Raw genomic sequence first — 17,044 nt, 5'->3', positions numbered from 1 at the left:
GGCAGGCAAACAGGATAACCAACAACCCCTACGCCCATCCAAGGTCTGCGGCTGCCCTCAGCTCCAATCCAGGCGTGGAGTGTCTCCTATTACCCCGGACAGTGGTACTGCTTCAGTGCTTGGGGCAGAGCCAGGGGCTCCCGTTAGGACATTTAAGAGGTTGGAGTCACTGGGCCTCCTCAGTGGAGGGTCAAGGTCGCTGGTTGGAGGTGTTGGTGGGGGAGCTCAGGGCATCAGGTGCGCTCCCCGCTCTAAGCTCTCCTATCGCCCTCAGTCATGCGGGGGTCACATAAGTCAGTGCAGCCAGCATCATCCGGCCGAATACATCAAGGGCGCTAAAGGGCGCTAGCTGATTTACTGGCTCATAGGCCCAGTCCCACTTTTATCCCCCACTGGGTCTCTCGGAAGGTGGCTTCTGAGGATGCAAAAAGTGTACCTTCATGTTTGGTTGCCAGGGCCGTCAATCTGGTAGCGCGCGAAAGCACTACCAATGACGGTCCTGCAAACATTATTGCCCAGAGCCTGCCCGTGGCAGACTAGTAAGCTGTGCTGTCCTTTAGCATGCATCACGCATGTGGTGATGTGCATGCCTTCAGAGACTGACTATTTGAACAGGCCAATGCAAGTTCGGGAACCAAACCAACTCCCAGTCTCGGGCCTCAGGCAAGCAGGGCCAGGGCAGGTCGTGTGAGAGTAAGACATTGACTCTCGACTCTCCTTGTGGTGGTGCATGCTGATCGTTGGGAGATTGAAGCAACAACAAGTAAGTTTTTTCTGTAGTGTGTACACTGTTTTTGGAGGCACTTCTGAAAAGAATAAGATGTGCATCACTCTCGGGGTAAGGTTAGGGAAAGGAGGACACGGCACCGAAGAAAAGTGATTTCTCTGTTATATGTGCTCCGGCCTTGGACACAGGGACAAACCGGAACAGTAACTGGGGCAGTGTTTTAAATGGGCCTGCACTTTTAATGTAAGGTGGGACTGTGTCTGACAAAGGGTAGGGTGTTGAAAATGCACTGGAGAAAGTGTAAATATCATACTTTTCCAATGAATGCATGATGATGCATAAAGCACAATCATGTACGAGATTCCATACATTCTAGATGGTACCTCTGCTATGAGAGAACTCATGAAGAGGCATGCACCATATGCTATACACACATACACAATACTCCCCAGTGATGTCCCATTCTGTTTCCATCTTATTTGTCTCAGGGCAGTAATAGTTAGGAATGTCTCTCAGCCTTGCCAATTGCATTATCCCATACAGAGTGTAAAGGTAGAGGTACCATCTAGTACCTCTACCTTTACACTCTTGTGTAGAGGCATACTACCATTCTGTTTGAACCTTCTTCCTCCAAAGGCAGCAGCAGGCAGGAGTGTCTCAGAGCTTAGCCAGTAGCATTATTCCAGAGACACTAAAGGGTCTCTTGATTTGAGAGATCTCATGTAGAACATGCCCCATAAGTAGCATGCACACACACTACTCCCAAATGCTGACCCCATTCTGTTTTTCCTATCTTCCTCCCAGTACAGTAGCAGGCATTAATGTCTCTGAGCTTAGCCAGTAGTATTTTCCCATATATACTAAATAATAGAGATCTCATGTAAAACATGCACTATAAGCAGTATGCAACTCTATACTCCCCAGAGCTTCCTCCATTCTGTTTCCGTGTGAACAGAACAAGGAGAACCCTATATGCCCACGAGAAGCAGGTTAATTGTATTATATTCCAACAATTGTCATGTGGAACTTATTTATATTGTACCACAATCTTATTTTAAAACAAATGTGTGTAGACTCAATTCTGTTAGTCAGAAGAAAGGTACAGGACACCTTATTTGAATAGAAGTTAATTTATTTTCTAGGAACAATATAGCTCATACATCGAAAAACTGAAAACACTCCTATGTAATGAAAGATGTAATGAAGATGAACTGTAAACATCTGCGTCGCTGACGCGTTGCTGGCATAGATTACCGTAGGGTTTTATTTTATGGCCATTATTGAGATAGGTGTCTACATTTTTGTTCACACATTGAGCATTATTGAGAAATTGATCCATGCTTTAGTCTTGAAATTTAAGTCGCTTAATGTAGAGCCCTTTAGTGATCCATTGCAGTCAGTTTTAGGAGCTGCTCTGCTTAAAGCCATGAGTGGCTGATAGGTTTAAAGGAGTTGCACAGCCTAATGAGATTTCACTGATCAATGGTGATATGAGAGACCAACAGTGCGAATGATGAAGGGGAATGGAACTGACTGGGCAAGAGGAGTGATGATTGTCATCCGACTTGAGGGAGCGTTTAGTGTTGAGATGTTGGGGGAGGGTTTTTCCTGTTTGGGAAAGAAGTCTTTTTCTTGTCTGCTCCAGTTGATTTCACTTGGACCTCACATAAACCCATCTGCTTCTTGCCAAGATTGGTGTCTTTAGTCTAGCCTTTGCTGAAACACAATGGCAATGACATAGGTTCTGTTTAACTTTTAGTGTCACAGTAGATGGTCATGGTGATTGAAGTGGAGGGCAGGCAGTAATAAGAATAAGTGACTCTCCTATTTGGCCTTTGTACATTTTAACAGGAGGGAGTGGGCCTCTAATCTCAGCTTGCCAAATTCATTGTGTGATGTTAATCCTGCAAGATCCATGAAATGCATTAAATGTTTGAGAAGCGACATGAAATAGTTTTTCAATTTTCCAGCCTTTCGACTCCACTAAAATGGGTAACAGTCTGCTCTTGCAAACTTTGTTCATCAATGCCAGGTTCGGGTTTGGATTTGTGGTGAACAAAGTAAGAGGTCCTAATGGGGACCGATACTCAAAATCAGTAGTAACAAATCGAATTGGGACAGGATTGCAGAAGTGCATAGGTGCCCATTGAACCTCCTTCCACTATAAGCATATTGAATAGAAATTAGGATTGGGTGTAAATGATTTCCTGAAGGCTGATTTTGCATGAATTGAGGGTGACAACTTTGGGCTGTTTTTTGGGCTGAAACCAGTCTGCGTTAGGTTGAATTTGGGCTTGAACTTGGACAGCACTGGGCTTGGGACGGGTATGAAATTCTCGCAACATTGGCGGCAGTGTTTGGGCCTCCAGTCATTTACTTGAACTCTGCAGCGCATGAGGGGAAGCGCCCAGTCACGCCATGCCCCCGACGGTGCTGGCAGGTCAGCATCCCAGGTGCAGTAAATAGTGCCAGGAGGGGTGCCACTCTCCTGCAAGTTCAGGCGCCACACTGCTCTTCTCCACCCCCGAAGGCAGCTCTCAAGCCCCTGCCTCTCCGTCAGCAGGAGAAGTGCCGCTTAGTGGCTGAAGCATGCCCCTAGCTAAAGCAAGTTGTCACCACTCAGGCCCAGTGACAGCAGGTGGATCTGTGACAGGCTTAACGGGTGCTGAAGTCAAGAGTTCTCGGCAGTCCCACAGTCTGGAGTCTCAGAAGTGCTTTCACCTCATGTCTGTAGTCACCAGGAGTGCAGTGCTCGGTATGTGGCTACAGGGCCGCCACCGCCATCTTTGGTCTCCGTCTCGGGGCTCAGGCACCTAAAGGTAAGGATCTGGCAAAGCCGGGTGCAGCCACCGCCAGCAATCCCAGCAGTGGGTTCCCCCACAAATGGACACATGGAGGGAGGTTTCTGGAGGCCCTCAGCTGGGTTTGTAGTGGCAGAATGGTACTGGATGGGGATCAGCGGTGCGAAGGTCTGAGCAAAGCTGCTCACTCCAACCCCATTAGTGTCAGGCCACGCCCCCGCAATGGTCCTCCAGTTGACAGCAGTTTGACAGCAGTGCCCCTTGAATGACTAGGCACAGCGGTGAAATCCAGAATCTGTTATCCCTCTCATCCCGGTCCCCTTTTCCCTGGTATGCTTCTAACCATCATATCATTTGGTAAACAGTTTTCAATGGGTTCAGAGAAGTGTGAAAGCACTAGATCTGGGTTACAAGGTTGGTACGTTCTGACAATAAAGAAGGGATGCTGTTCATGTTCTTGTTATATAGATTTGTACCCTTTTCTTACCTTAAATATCTCCACATCCTGCTGCTGACACTTCATTTCAATCTCTGTGATCAGGTTCCTCAGGACGGATTGCTCTTCCTCTAATTTTGTTACAGTCTCCTTGATGCTCTGAAGACTCTCCTTCTCTTCCTCCTCCAGCCTTCTGAGGTGACAAGACTTTTTCTTCTCCAAAATCTTTTGCATCTTCTCAAACTCATTAGAGATTCTCTCTCTCTCACTCTTGAACTCAGCCTGCAACATAAAAGTAAATCACATTGTCACACAGCTAAATGCATCGATCAACACATGGCCTGACCCATTATGGTCCAGGTTTTCTTCTCATTCACTGGGTGATTGAGGGCCACAGTATTTGCCACACCAGGGAAAGAGACGTCCAATGGACGGGCAGCAGGCACAGCAGGTTGTTCTTTCCTTACATGGACATTTCCTATGCTAATATTTGAAATATTGGTGGAAGAGGGTTGATGTTTTGTCGTCTGAGAAGAGAACAGAAGGCTGTATTCCAAGCTTTAATAGAAAAACAGACATTTTTATGGGAAAATTCAAATTGTTTCAAAGCACTGGACATTTGTTTTGAATAGCAGAGGGGGAAGACAGAGATCTGAGATTGATCTTAGATCGCTTAAGGTTGCCATCATTGGTGAAGAGTTTCTGATGATGGGAGATATTTCGACGTTGTAGGAGATACATGGTTCCGCAAACCCCAGGTCGGACTAGCAGTGTCTGTGGTCACGTTTCCACAGGGATTAGAAGCCTTCAAAGCACAGACTCACACTTCCATTAAAGTATGCAGAGCTTGGTTAGGTTTGGTTGACAAAAGATGGGGGATTAACATCGAGCCATTGCGAAGTTATAGACAACCGATACAGAGCCATGCATATGAATATCATCCCCTCCTCATCAAGCGGTCGCCCATTACATTGCCATCCAAAAATTGCCAAAGATGCACTTATTTGTACTGGAATTCCCAAACTGCACAGTATAAAAGTCTGTATTTCCCTTATGAAGTCTTTAAGTTTAGGACAATTGAAAAACATATGGAGCGAGTCAGCTGCATATTGGCCACAGCGGCTACAGCTAGTTCCTCTACCTGTGTTCCATTTAGCTGAGGTGCCGGGTTTTTAGGAACCCGGTGGTGCCAGGGGATAACACCCGAAGACCTCTGAGTTCTCCCTTGTTCCGGACCACAGAAACAATGAGTCTTCTAGTCGCAGTCAGAGATCAAGTTTTATTGGTAGCTACCAAGTAACACGTGTCCTAGAAGCACGACAAACACAGGTCATGTATTCTCAGGAGACTGTTCGTGTTCGTTTTTACAGAACCAGCCTTCTCCTTATATACGAAAATAATGGCTGCAAGCAAAAATTCTTGAGTTTTATGGTATGGCTATAAACATATTTCTGCAATAATACAAAGTGCGAAGTCATGTAAGCAAGCCCACATTTTAGATGTCCAGTTCGTGATAGATTACCCAGCAAGATCTGGAACTCCCATCAGATATCGATGAAACACCAATAAAGAAAGGTACAACCCAGTCATAAAACTGGCCATAAACAAGGAACGTGGACAGGTGCATGTTTGCAGAAAGCATGGTCTGTATGTAGTGAATGGTTTGTGGAATGTTATGCATTGATGCTATCGTATTCGGCCACTGGGCGAGGAGCTGCCCAAACAGGTTTGGCTTAAGGCAATAGAGTCAGTTGGGACAGGTCAGGGGGAAGTCAGGGAAGGTGGACGTGTCCCTTTTGGATCAAGCTCGACCTTTAATTGACTTAACATGAGGGCAAGATGTAAGATGGATGCCGTTCACAAAATGGAGTCTAAGGGATTGGGACGGAAACTACGATTTTGGGGTGTTGGCAACCCTCGATTGTGACGCAAATACATAGGAATGATGTCCTAATCATTATCGGTTCATAGACACCAAAATCGTCATGGTACGTTGATATTTTGTGACACGGGTATTGGACCTCGATATCGGGATAGCGACAGGGTCCAGATTTTCAGAACCACAGACCCTCCTTTTGCCCTTAGGTTAAGGCAATAACTCATGTTAATCTGAGTCCAAATCTGTATGAAGGAATTCGTGGAGATGTTGCTGTAACATCATCCTGTTGCTCAGTTCGTCCCTTGACACAGGCTTCCGTGCACATGAAGTAGCACAGAGGCCACAGAGTGCAGGAGCGCACTGTACACATAGGCAGAACATGAACAGAAGTGTTAAGATCATCCCAATGAAGATCAGTGCTTTCCATCCCCAGGCAGCGATCAGTCCCCAGAACCACCCTAGCAAGGACCAATCCCCTTTCTCAACGTGAAGGGAATCAGATATTTCATGTAGTTTAGAGATGGCCTGGTATACTGTCGGCGCATTATCAGGGATGAAAATGCAACAACTGGATTGGATGACTCTACACACACCACCACGATCGGCGAGTATGATATCAAGGGCAATTCGGTTCTGAAGGGTCATAAGTCGATCCGACTGAAGCTCGGTTGTCAAATTGCCAAGTGCTCCGGCCGTTGTAGTCACGGCGGATTCAACTATCCTTGCTAACTGGCGAATATTCCTGCTGTTTACCATAGGCCCCCAAAATGGCAGAAAACCTTTTGCGAAGTCAGCGAATTCCTGACCCGCGGTGTCGTCTTTACTCACGACACCTCTAGCTGTCCTTGTCCGATGGTAATCTGCTCGGGCCGTGTAGGTGGGAGGCAGCAGAAATGAGATGAAACATGTGCCTGAGAAGTCAGGGGGTAACCATGTATAGGCTTGATCGTGGCAGACGGAATATGTGCCTTTGGCTGCTAAGAGTATAGGGGAAGTTCGGGAGGCGAACACATATGTTTCTGTGCAAATGCTCTTTCCTAACTGTGCTGTGGGATTCCTACCGATACCTTGTAAACATAAGTGACCTCGGTGGGGCACTATCCAAACTGGGCGCGATTTCTTTGCCGCTTGGCTCTTGATCAGGTAAACGCCATGTTTAGTTACGTTCCAACGAGCGTATGGAGTCAGTTCATCTTTGGGGATAGTCAGATATGTGTCGATATCCCTACTCATATTTCTTATCCCTGCTATTAGCGCCTTGTTACTGGAATCGCTCTCAGTGGAACGGGTCGGGTATGGTTCTAGGGCGAATAGGAACATGGTCTGAAAAGCCCACAGAGAACCATAATAACTAAATGGCAGGATGAAGTATGGGATACCCTTATCAGTTGTGTGCGGCATGAGTCCGCATATCCAACAGTTTGATGTGTTCATTATAGACTGGTGTTGGTGTAGGAGTTGGATGAAAGAGTTATTTACAAATTCGAGTCTTCTGGCAGACTCGTGTTCAGGTAGAGGGTGAAAAGAGTGTGGGGAGAGAGTGGGAGGAGGCGTTGGCAGAGTGTTATTTGAGAATAGGGAAACTCGAAATACGAATAGAGCATAACCAATCAAAAGTATCACAGTGCTACACAGCATTAGAACGCATATTATTAAAAATCTTCTCCTGGACAGTATAGTACACAATTGTTTTTCAAAGTTCGTAGGTTTGACAGGTCTCTCTACCCTTGGAAACTCCATCCCTACTTGCTGCCCGCGGTGGTAGGTTGATTCTACCAGGGAGTGCGCTCCGTTCAGTCCGGGGTGACTCCCTCGGATCAACCAGAACCGTGGACCTAAAACTTCCTTGGTTGCACTCCCCAGACTTTCAACCGCGACCCTAGCAGCGGAACCGGATGGCGGTTCGAAAATCAAAAATGAGCTAGTTCCCTGGGACGAGAGAGCTGGAAAATCAAAAATAGTTCTTGGGGGAAAAGGGAAATCTCATTAGGTCAAGTTTTACTAGTCTCTGGGGCTAGATCGCAGGTCATATCGTCGCTTCTCAGGTACGGTGTGGTCTTTAAACAATGTCTCAGGTTCGGTAGTGTCCAACTGCATAGACGGTGGCACAAGTCCTTGCAAAATACGATCACTCTCCTTTTCGGTACCAGTCTCTTTTAAACGTGCATCGCTGAAAGGGATGAAACGAGGTATGGATTCAGTCTCAGAGTCGGCAAGTCCTTTATCGACCCACCGGTCGTATGGAAGGGGCAGAGGGACCCGTTTGCAATGGGTCCCATGTACCTAGTTCTTTTTGCCGTCCACCCGAACCGCTGACCTCGTGGAAAGAAGCACCAAGTAAGGTCTGGTCCACCTCGGCTGTCAGTTGCTGGTGCGCTGGGGACCCACGTGCCGGGTTTGATGAGGTGGCCTGGATCGTCAGAGGCTGGCGGAGAGGAACTGTGAACCTGTTGGTGTAAAACACGCAATTTAGCTGTCAACTCGCACAAATAATCAAGCAGTACAGGGTGTTCTATCTCACTGAGTTTCTTTGGTCTTGGCACACCCCAGACGTTGGCTGGGCGGCCAAACACTATCTCGTGAGGGCTAAGACCTAATCTGGAATGGACAGTCATCCTAGTTGACAAGAGTGCTAGGGGCAAGGCGTCAGGCCATTTAAGACCTGTACTGGCTTGGATCTTGGCTAGCTTGAGTTTCAATGTGCCATTGTAGCACTCTACTAATCCAGCTGATTGGGGGTGATTTGCAGCGTGGAATTTCTGGTGTATGCCTAGACACTCACACACTCTCTTCATCACTCGTCCTATGAATTCACTTCCGTTATCACTCCAGACAATTCTAGGCATACCGAATCTCGGGAAGAACTCTTTGACAAGAGCTTTGGCAGTTGTCAAAGCGGTATTATCCTTAAGGGGGTACGCTTCCACCCACCTTGAAAAGGCGCAAACAACAACGAGCACATACTTTAGATTGTTGCACATCTCCATGTGGATGAAATCGAGCTGCAAAACCTCGAACGGATACGTAGGAGGCGCAAAATGACCAGCTGAAGTTGGAGTTCCTTTACCGGGATTGTGTTTCAGGCATATCATACAGTTTCTGACCACATTTTCTGCATATTTCGGGATATTGCTATTCTGCCATACTGGGGCCAATAGCTTACATATTCCTTTCGAACTGATGTGTGCCATGCCGTGAGCCATTGTTACTACTGCAAGTACGTATGCATTAGGTAGTAGCCATCGCTGGTGTTCCGATAATTCGACCCAACAACCATTCGTATCCAATCTACCCTTACTTTCTCTCCACTCATTCAACTCATTCTCAGTTGCCTCAGCTTGTATAGATTTCACGCTTTCAATGGTGTCCTCACACATTCCCACGTCAGCAATACATCTACCGGGACCCGCTACATACATTCGACTCATCGTGTTCCTTGCGGTCTCTTTCGCAACCTCGTCTGCAAATGCATTCCCGCGGCCAACATCGTCTTGAATTTTCTTGTGTGCACTGCATTTTATAATGGCTACTTGGCATGGTCAGTGACTCAAGGAGCTCGTTAACTAGCTGACCATGTTGTATCTTTGCACCATGTGATGTAAGGAAACCACGTTCACGCCATAATCTCCCAAAACTGTGAGCCACGCCAAAGGCGTATTGGCTGTCCGTGTACACATTCACTCGCTTTCCTTTTGCCAACACGCATGCTCTGGTAAGTGCAATAATTTCGGCAGCTTGTGCAGAGTTGTGGGAAATACGTGCGGTCTCTATAATGGTGTGTAATGTTGTTACGGCATATGCTGCAGTCGTATCACCATTCGGTAACTTGAAACATGAACCATCAACCCATAAAGTATCATTGCATTCAGGAAGGGGAGTGTCCTGTAAGTCTACTCTCCCTTTTGTCTCTTCTTCTGTCCTAAAGCAGCAGTCATGTTTATCAATCTTGTCTGTGTCTGTTTCTGTCGGGATGGGTAATAGTGTAGCAGGGTTGAGTGTATCACACCTCTTTATGTGTATGTGACTTGCTAGCAGTGTAAGTTCGTAACTGGATAGTCGAGCGCTAGTAAGGTGTTGTGTCTTTGTCCTGTTTAGTAAAATGTCTACTGCATGTGGAACCATAACAATCAGAGTATTATTCATGACTAATCCAGCAGACTGTCGAATGCAGACAGCTGCTGCGGCGGTGGCTCTCAGACAACTTGGTAGTGCCTTAGCCACAGGATCTAGAGTTGCCGAAAAATATGCGCATGGGCGCTGTTTGTCCCCAAAGTGTTGTGTTAGGACGGATAATGCACAGCCTTCCTTCTCATGGACATATAATGTGAAAGGCTTACTGTAGTTGGGGTTTCCCAACACAGGAGCCGAACATAATGCATCACGCAACTTGTGGAAACTCGTCTGACAATCTTCAGACCAGGGCATAGGATTGGGTGTATCTTTACGGAGTAGTGCCAGCAAGGGTTTAGCTAGTAGTGAGAAATTCGGTATCCATTGTCTACAGTACGACGTAATGCCCAAAAAGGCTCGAACTTCTCGCTGTGTCCTTGGGGCACTCAGTTCTGCAATTGCCTGTATTCTTTCTGGTGTCAGTCTCCTTCCCTCCTTCGACAAGATGTGACCTAAGTAGGTTACTTCTTGTCGGCAAAATTGTAGTTTGGAAAGGGATACCTTGTGCTTCATGTCACATAAGTGATGCAATAATGACAATGTAGCTCGCTTGCAAATTTCCTTAGTGTCTGCGGCGATCAGCAGATCGTCGACATACTGAATCAGAGTCGAACCATCTGGTAGAATAATCGAGTCCAGTTGTGCTTTCAGGGCCTGACTGAATATTGATGGGCTTTCGCAGTAGCCTTGAGGAGCGCACTTGAAGCGGAAGCTTCGTCCTCCTAAATTGAAGCCGAAAATGTCTCTACTCTCCTCAGCAATCGGGATGCTGAAGAAAGCGTTCTTCAGGTCAATCACCGAGAACCAATTTGCTGAAGCTGGAACCATTGTCAATAAAGCAGTAATGTCGGGGACGACTGGAAACTGTGGAATAACTACCTTGTTCACTTCTCTGAGGTCGATCACGAATCTGTATGTAGGCGGTTGTAAATGATCAGTGCGTTTTAAGACGGGCAAAACCAGACTGTTACAGACATTTCCTGTCGTTTCTTCGATGACGTCTTTATCAATCAAATCATAAACAATTTTCAACAATGCTTTTTCGCATTCGCTAGATATTTTGTATTGGGGAATACGTGGCAACCTAACGTCGGCTTTCAAAGTTATGACATATGGTGATATCTCCAAACGACCTACATCATTAGAACCATTAGCCCAAAGTATATCAGGAAGTGATAATAATTCAGTTGGAATATTTTCTTTTGACAAATACATCGGAGAAATGACCTTCTTACCTAAAGTAAGTTGTACTCCCGAGGGAGAACAGTACAAGGTCGCATATAACCGTTTTAGTAAATCCAAACCTAACAAATTTTCACCACAACCTGTTGTCAAAATGAGGGGTGCTTCTAATTCGCATGGGCCAACAGAAAGGGATATAGGGCTAGAGATCGGGTTTCTAACAGGGGCGCCAGAGAAACCTACTGAGACATTCATTTCGCCAGACAAAGGTGCGCCAGGAAGTTTTGAGTGCATAATAGAACTTTTTGTAGCACCAGTATCCAGCAGAAATGGCTCTGACACTCCTGAGGTAATCACCTCGACATAAGGTCCTTTCTGATCTACCGGAACTGAAACAACTCCCTCTCTTTGTCCATGGCTGTCCTAGCAATCATTACCCTCATGTTCGTGTTCGGCGTAATAGTCGTCAGAGTAATACTGAGCTGACTTGGACGATGAATTATTCTGTTGATCAAAGCTATTCATCGAATTCTGAGGCGGAAAAGAAGTTGTATTCTGAGTTAAATTTCCACGGCTCCTACCTCTAGGGGCATGCTGAACACCTCTTCCCCTTACACCTTGAGCACCGTTTAAACGTCGCGCAAGAGCCGGACAATTACCTTTAAAATGACCCTCTTCCTTGCAATACGCACATTGATTCGGGCCATATGTAGGACGCTGATGGGAAAACTCGTTACCTTGCGCGTTTCTCGAATACTGTTGTCGTGGTTGGTAGTCGTGCTGACTAGCCGTACGAGGCGGATAGGCCTGCTGGAGAAGAACCTTAGTTTTCAAATCTTTCGTCTTTTTATCTGCCTTATCTAGCTCGTCCTTACGCCTATTTTCATAGTACTGGGCCGTAGCTAAAATCTGCGCTGACGTAGAGACAGCCCAAGCGCTTTCAGAGTCTTTTAGTTTATTGCATAGTTCAGGGAGCAAATTATGTACGAACTTGTCCACAAACAATCTTTGGCCACCCTCGGTAGCCATATCTTGACCACTATGGTCAGTGAAAGTTTCCTCGAATCTCGTGAAAAAGTCAGACACATTCTCATCTTTCTTTTGTTTACACGCGGATAGCTTGTCCCAATTTACGCGTACTTCAGGCATTATTGTCTTCATGTACGCTATAATTCTACCGGGTAGTTCTGCTATTAAAGGCTCAGGTTTAAAACCACCGATTTGTCTAGCATCAGTAGTCGCAATGTTCGCCCACGAGTCACCTAGTTCCTGATCGTGATCCGTATGACGTATTTTGCTCCATAAAGGATGTGGAACAACGTTCCCAAATAACATGTCTACATCCGCTAAATTCATTATACATGAGCTTGCAGTTTGCGATAACTCCTTATAATACCCAGTTGGGTTCTTACGAGGGTCAGGTAGTGACTGCTTGAGTGCTAATACTTCCGATCTTTTCCATGGGACATGTACCCATACACGCTGGAAATGGGGCAGAATTGGTGGATTAGCATTCGCATCACCTTCCCTCCAAACTGGAGGAACCTCTCTCATGGGGTACTGTCTCGCTCTTTTCCTACTAGACGTACCACATTCAGACGATGACCCAGAATTACCACCTGTACTTCGATATGATAATAATACCTCAACTGCTTTCTCGACATCGGGACCTACAATCATGCCTCCCCCAAATTTAAATCGTACATTACATAACTCTCGAGCGTTGCTCTCTTGACCATTATCTTCCAAATCCTCACACAGAAAAACACACATCTGTTCAAAAACATATCTTTGCGTCGGTTCATCCCATTGACGGAAAACGTTCATGACGGACTCTACATCATATCTGGCTGTATCCATAGCCCAATTCCGTGCTAACTTATTCAGGCATTCCCTCTCTTGATAATCAGGCATTTGGCTTCGTAACTGTCTCTGTCTCGTATTAGGGGTCGTTTTAGGCGACCGAAACAGTGGTGAAGGAATGTTAGTAACAATGCTGGCGATTTTATGCCAGACGGAAGGTGAAAGCGGAGGAATAACTGGTGGCAGAACAGAGTCACGCAAAGTAGAAACAGAAGCATTCGTAGAACTAGTATCAGGAGAAATAGAAGGTGCGCTAGGCGAAGTTGTAAGAGGAACAGTAGGACAAGTAGATGTGATCTGCGAGCCTTGAGGAGGCTGCACTAGAGAAATAGGAGCCAGCTGAAGAGTAGCTGGTGAGTGCTGTAGAGGAGCTGGTATAACAGCTACCAGAGGTGCAACTAAAGGTTGCGGAGGTGCTGTGGCATTTTGTGCATAGGGTGGTGGCGAACTTAGCAAATGAGCCATTAATGAATCTTTTTCACGCTCTTTTACTGTCTCTTGCTGAAGAGATGGTAAAACAGGATAGCATTTATCTATTGCCATTTTACGTTGCCTGTGCAACTGCTCACTTATTTGATCCTCTTCATTGTCTTCAAATTTTATTGCGGCTTGCATTACTGAAATACCTCTTTCTCTCCTATTCTTCTTTTCTAATTTAATTTCCCTCTGTTTGGCCTCTTTACGCCATAAGCGGAAAGAGTCAAACATCGCCGGTCGGGCTTTCTTCTTGAACAGTTTGACCTCTAGGTTATCTAAAACTTCTGAGTCGAAACTACCATATTGGGGCCATTTTAAAACACCATCCTTACGGGTGTATTTTATCCACACTTCATTATATGTGATAGGACCTACGCCATGTTTTACATAGAGCTCATACGTTGGAGTTCCAATTGGAGGAACCGGACAAGAATCCTCTAATCGGGAGTCCTTATTACAACCAAGACAAAACAAGTTTCCAAGTCTGCTAAAACCAGGCATCTTCGCTCACTAGTCTAGCTTCAAACTTCAAAGGTTTATCTATTACGATATTTCTCGTGAATACACGAGTCCTTCGGCTTTGGGGCTTGCAAGTACCAAATCAAGTCGTATCTCAAGGATACCAAAAACTAAGGACAAACTAAGGACTGGGAGACGCTCCACTTATACTTAACTGAAGTATTTGAAGATCGGTGACGTCGCTAGAAGACTCGTCTATCGTTTCGCTCTACCAAGGATCACTGGGTCCAAAACAAGGCGATAGTCAGGGCAGCAGTCCTTCGTAGCCGTCGGGACGCGGGGAACCTCGCAGCAAAGACCTTCGGAACCACGTCGACATACAGGGGTCGCTGAAGTGGCTGGCCGTCCTCCGGAATTTTCACACGAAGCTCCTCACGAACATCTGGCTTGGACCGTCGCCGCTTGATATCGCCCCGAGTTGGGCGCCAACTGAGGTGCCGGGTTTTTAGGAACCCGGTGGTGCCAGGGGATAACACCCGAAGACCTCTGAGTTCTCCCTTGTTCCGGACCACAGAAACAATGAGTCTTCTAGTCGCAGTGAGAGATCAAGTTTTATTGGTAGCTACCAAGTAACACGTGTCCTAGAAGCACGACAAACACAGGTCATGTATTCTCAGGAGACTGTTCGTGTTCGTTTTTACAGAACCAGCCTTCTCCTTATATACGAAAATAATGGCTGCAAGCAAGAATTCTTGAGTTTTATGGTATGGCTATAAACATATTTCTGCAATAATACAAAGTGCGAAGTCATGTAAGCAAGCCCACATTTTAGATGTCCAGTTCGTGATAGATTACCCAGCAAGATCTGGAACTCCCATCAGATATCGATGAAACACCAATAAAGAAAGGTACAACCCAGTCATAAAACTGGCCATAAACAAGGAACGTGGACAGGTGCATGTTTGCAGAAAGCATGGTCTGTATGTAGTGAATGGTTTGTGGAATGTTATGCATTGATGCTATCGTATTCGGCCACTGGGCGAGGAGCTGCCCAAACAGGTTTGGCTTAAGGCAATGGAGTCAGTTGGGACAGGTCAGGGGGAAGTCAGGGAAGGTGGACGTGTCCCTTTTGGATCAAGCTCGACCTTTAATTGACTTAACATGAGGGCAAGATGTAAGATGGATGCCGTTCACAAAATGGAGTCTAAGGGATTGGGACGGAAACTACGATTTTGGGGTGTTGGCAACCCTCGATTGTGACGCAAATACATAGGAATGATGTCCTAATCATTATCGGTTCATAGACACCAAAATCGTCATGGTACGTTGATATTTTGTGACACGGGTATTGGACCTCGATATCGGGATAGCGACAGGGTCCAGATTTTCAGAACCACATAGCCAGTTTCCCCGGGGTATAATAAAGTTCAAAGATTGCCATGTAGAACTGGCTTTTAAGCGGGCCATTAATCAGAACATTACGTGAGATTTCAATACATCTCGACCTCTGAGTTCTCCCTTGTTCCGGACCACAGAAACAATGAGTCTTCTAGTCGCAGTGAGAGATCAAGTTTTATTGGTAGCTACCAAGTAACACGTGTCCTAGAAGCACGACAAACACAGGTCATGTATTCTCAGGAGACTGTTCGTGTTCGTTTTTACAGAACCAGCCTTCTCCTTATATACGAAAATAATGGCTGCAAGCAAGAATTCTTGAGTTTTATGGTATGGCTATAAACATATTTCTGCAATAATACAAAGTGCGAAGTCATGTAAGCAAGCCCACATTTTAGATGTCCAGTTCGTGATAGATTACCCAGCAAGATCTGGAACTCCCATCAGATATCGATGAAACACCAATAAAGAAAGGTACAACCCAGTCATAAAACTGGCCATAAACAAGGAACGTGGACAGGTGCATGTTTGCAGAAAGCATGGTCTGTATGTAGTGAATGGTTTGTGGAATGTTATGCATTGATGCTATCGTATTCGGCCACTGGGCGAGGAGCTGCCCAAACAGGTTTGGCTTAAGGCAATGGAGTCAGTTGGGACAGGTCAGGGGGAAGTCAGGGAAGGTGGACGTGTCCCTTTTGGATCAAGCTCGACCTTTAATTGACTTAACATGAGGGCAAGATGTAAGATGGATGCCGTTCACAAAATGGAGTCTAAGGGATTGGGACGGAAACTACGATTTTGGGGTGTTGGCAACCCTCGATTGTGACGCAAATACATAGGAATGATGTCCTAATCATTATCGGTTCATAGACACCAAAATCGTCATGGTACGTTGATATTTTGTGACACGGGTATTGGACCTCGATATCGGGATAGCGACAGGGTCCAGATTTTCAGAACCACATAGCCAGTTTCCCCGGGGTATAATAAAGTTCAAAGATTGCCATGTAGAACTGGCTTTTCAGCGGGCCATTAATCAGAACATTACGTGAGATTTCAATACATCTCGACCTCTGAGTTCTCCCTTGTTCCGGACCACAGAAACAATGAGTCTTCTAGTCGCAGTGAGAGATCAAGTTTTATTGGTAGCTACCAAGTAACACGTGTCCTAGAAGCACGACAAACACAGGTCATGTATTCTCAGGAGACTGTTCGTGTTCGTTTTTACAGAACCAGCCTTCTCCTTATATACGAAAATAATGGCTGCAAGCAAGAATTCTTGAGTTTTATGGTATGGCTATAAACATATTTCTGCAATAATACAAAGTGCGAAGTCATGTAAGCAAGCCCACATTTTAGATGTCCAGTTCGTGATAGATTACCCAGCAAGATCTGGAACTCCCATCAGATATCGATGAAACACCAATAAAGAAAGGTACAACCCAGTCATAAAACTGGCCATAAACAAGGAACGTGGACAGGTGCATGTTTGCAGAAAGCATGGTCTGTATGTAGTGAATGGTTTGTGGAATGTTATGCATTGATGCTATCGTATTCGGCCACTGGGCGAGGAGCTGCCCAAACAGGTTTGGCTTAAGGCAATGGAGTCAGTTGGGACAGGTCAGGGGGAAGTCAGGGAAGGTGGACGTGTCCCT

At 45.8% G+C, this 17,044-nt stretch overlaps 1 protein-coding gene across 1 annotated transcript in view; it reads right to left on the bottom strand.

Moving 5' to 3' along the window:
* LOC144752840 (E3 ubiquitin-protein ligase TRIM39-like) overlaps nucleotides 1-17,044 on the bottom strand; it is a 157,455-nt gene that overhangs the window by 124,712 nt on the left and 15,699 nt on the right. Inside the window, exon 3 of the mRNA XM_078640680.1 lies at nucleotides 4,016-4,246. Coding sequence (XP_078496806.1) covers nucleotides 4,016-4,246 — 231 coding nt within the window. The remainder of the gene's footprint in view (nucleotides 1-4,015; nucleotides 4,247-17,044) is intronic.

This window comes from Lissotriton helveticus, chromosome 5_1 (genome assembly GCF_964261635.1).
Source record: "Lissotriton helveticus chromosome 5_1, aLisHel1.1, whole genome shotgun sequence".
Classification (NCBI taxonomy): Eukaryota; Metazoa; Chordata; class Amphibia; order Caudata; family Salamandridae; genus Lissotriton; species Lissotriton helveticus.
This window is presented reverse-complemented; position numbering and strand designations above follow the sequence as displayed.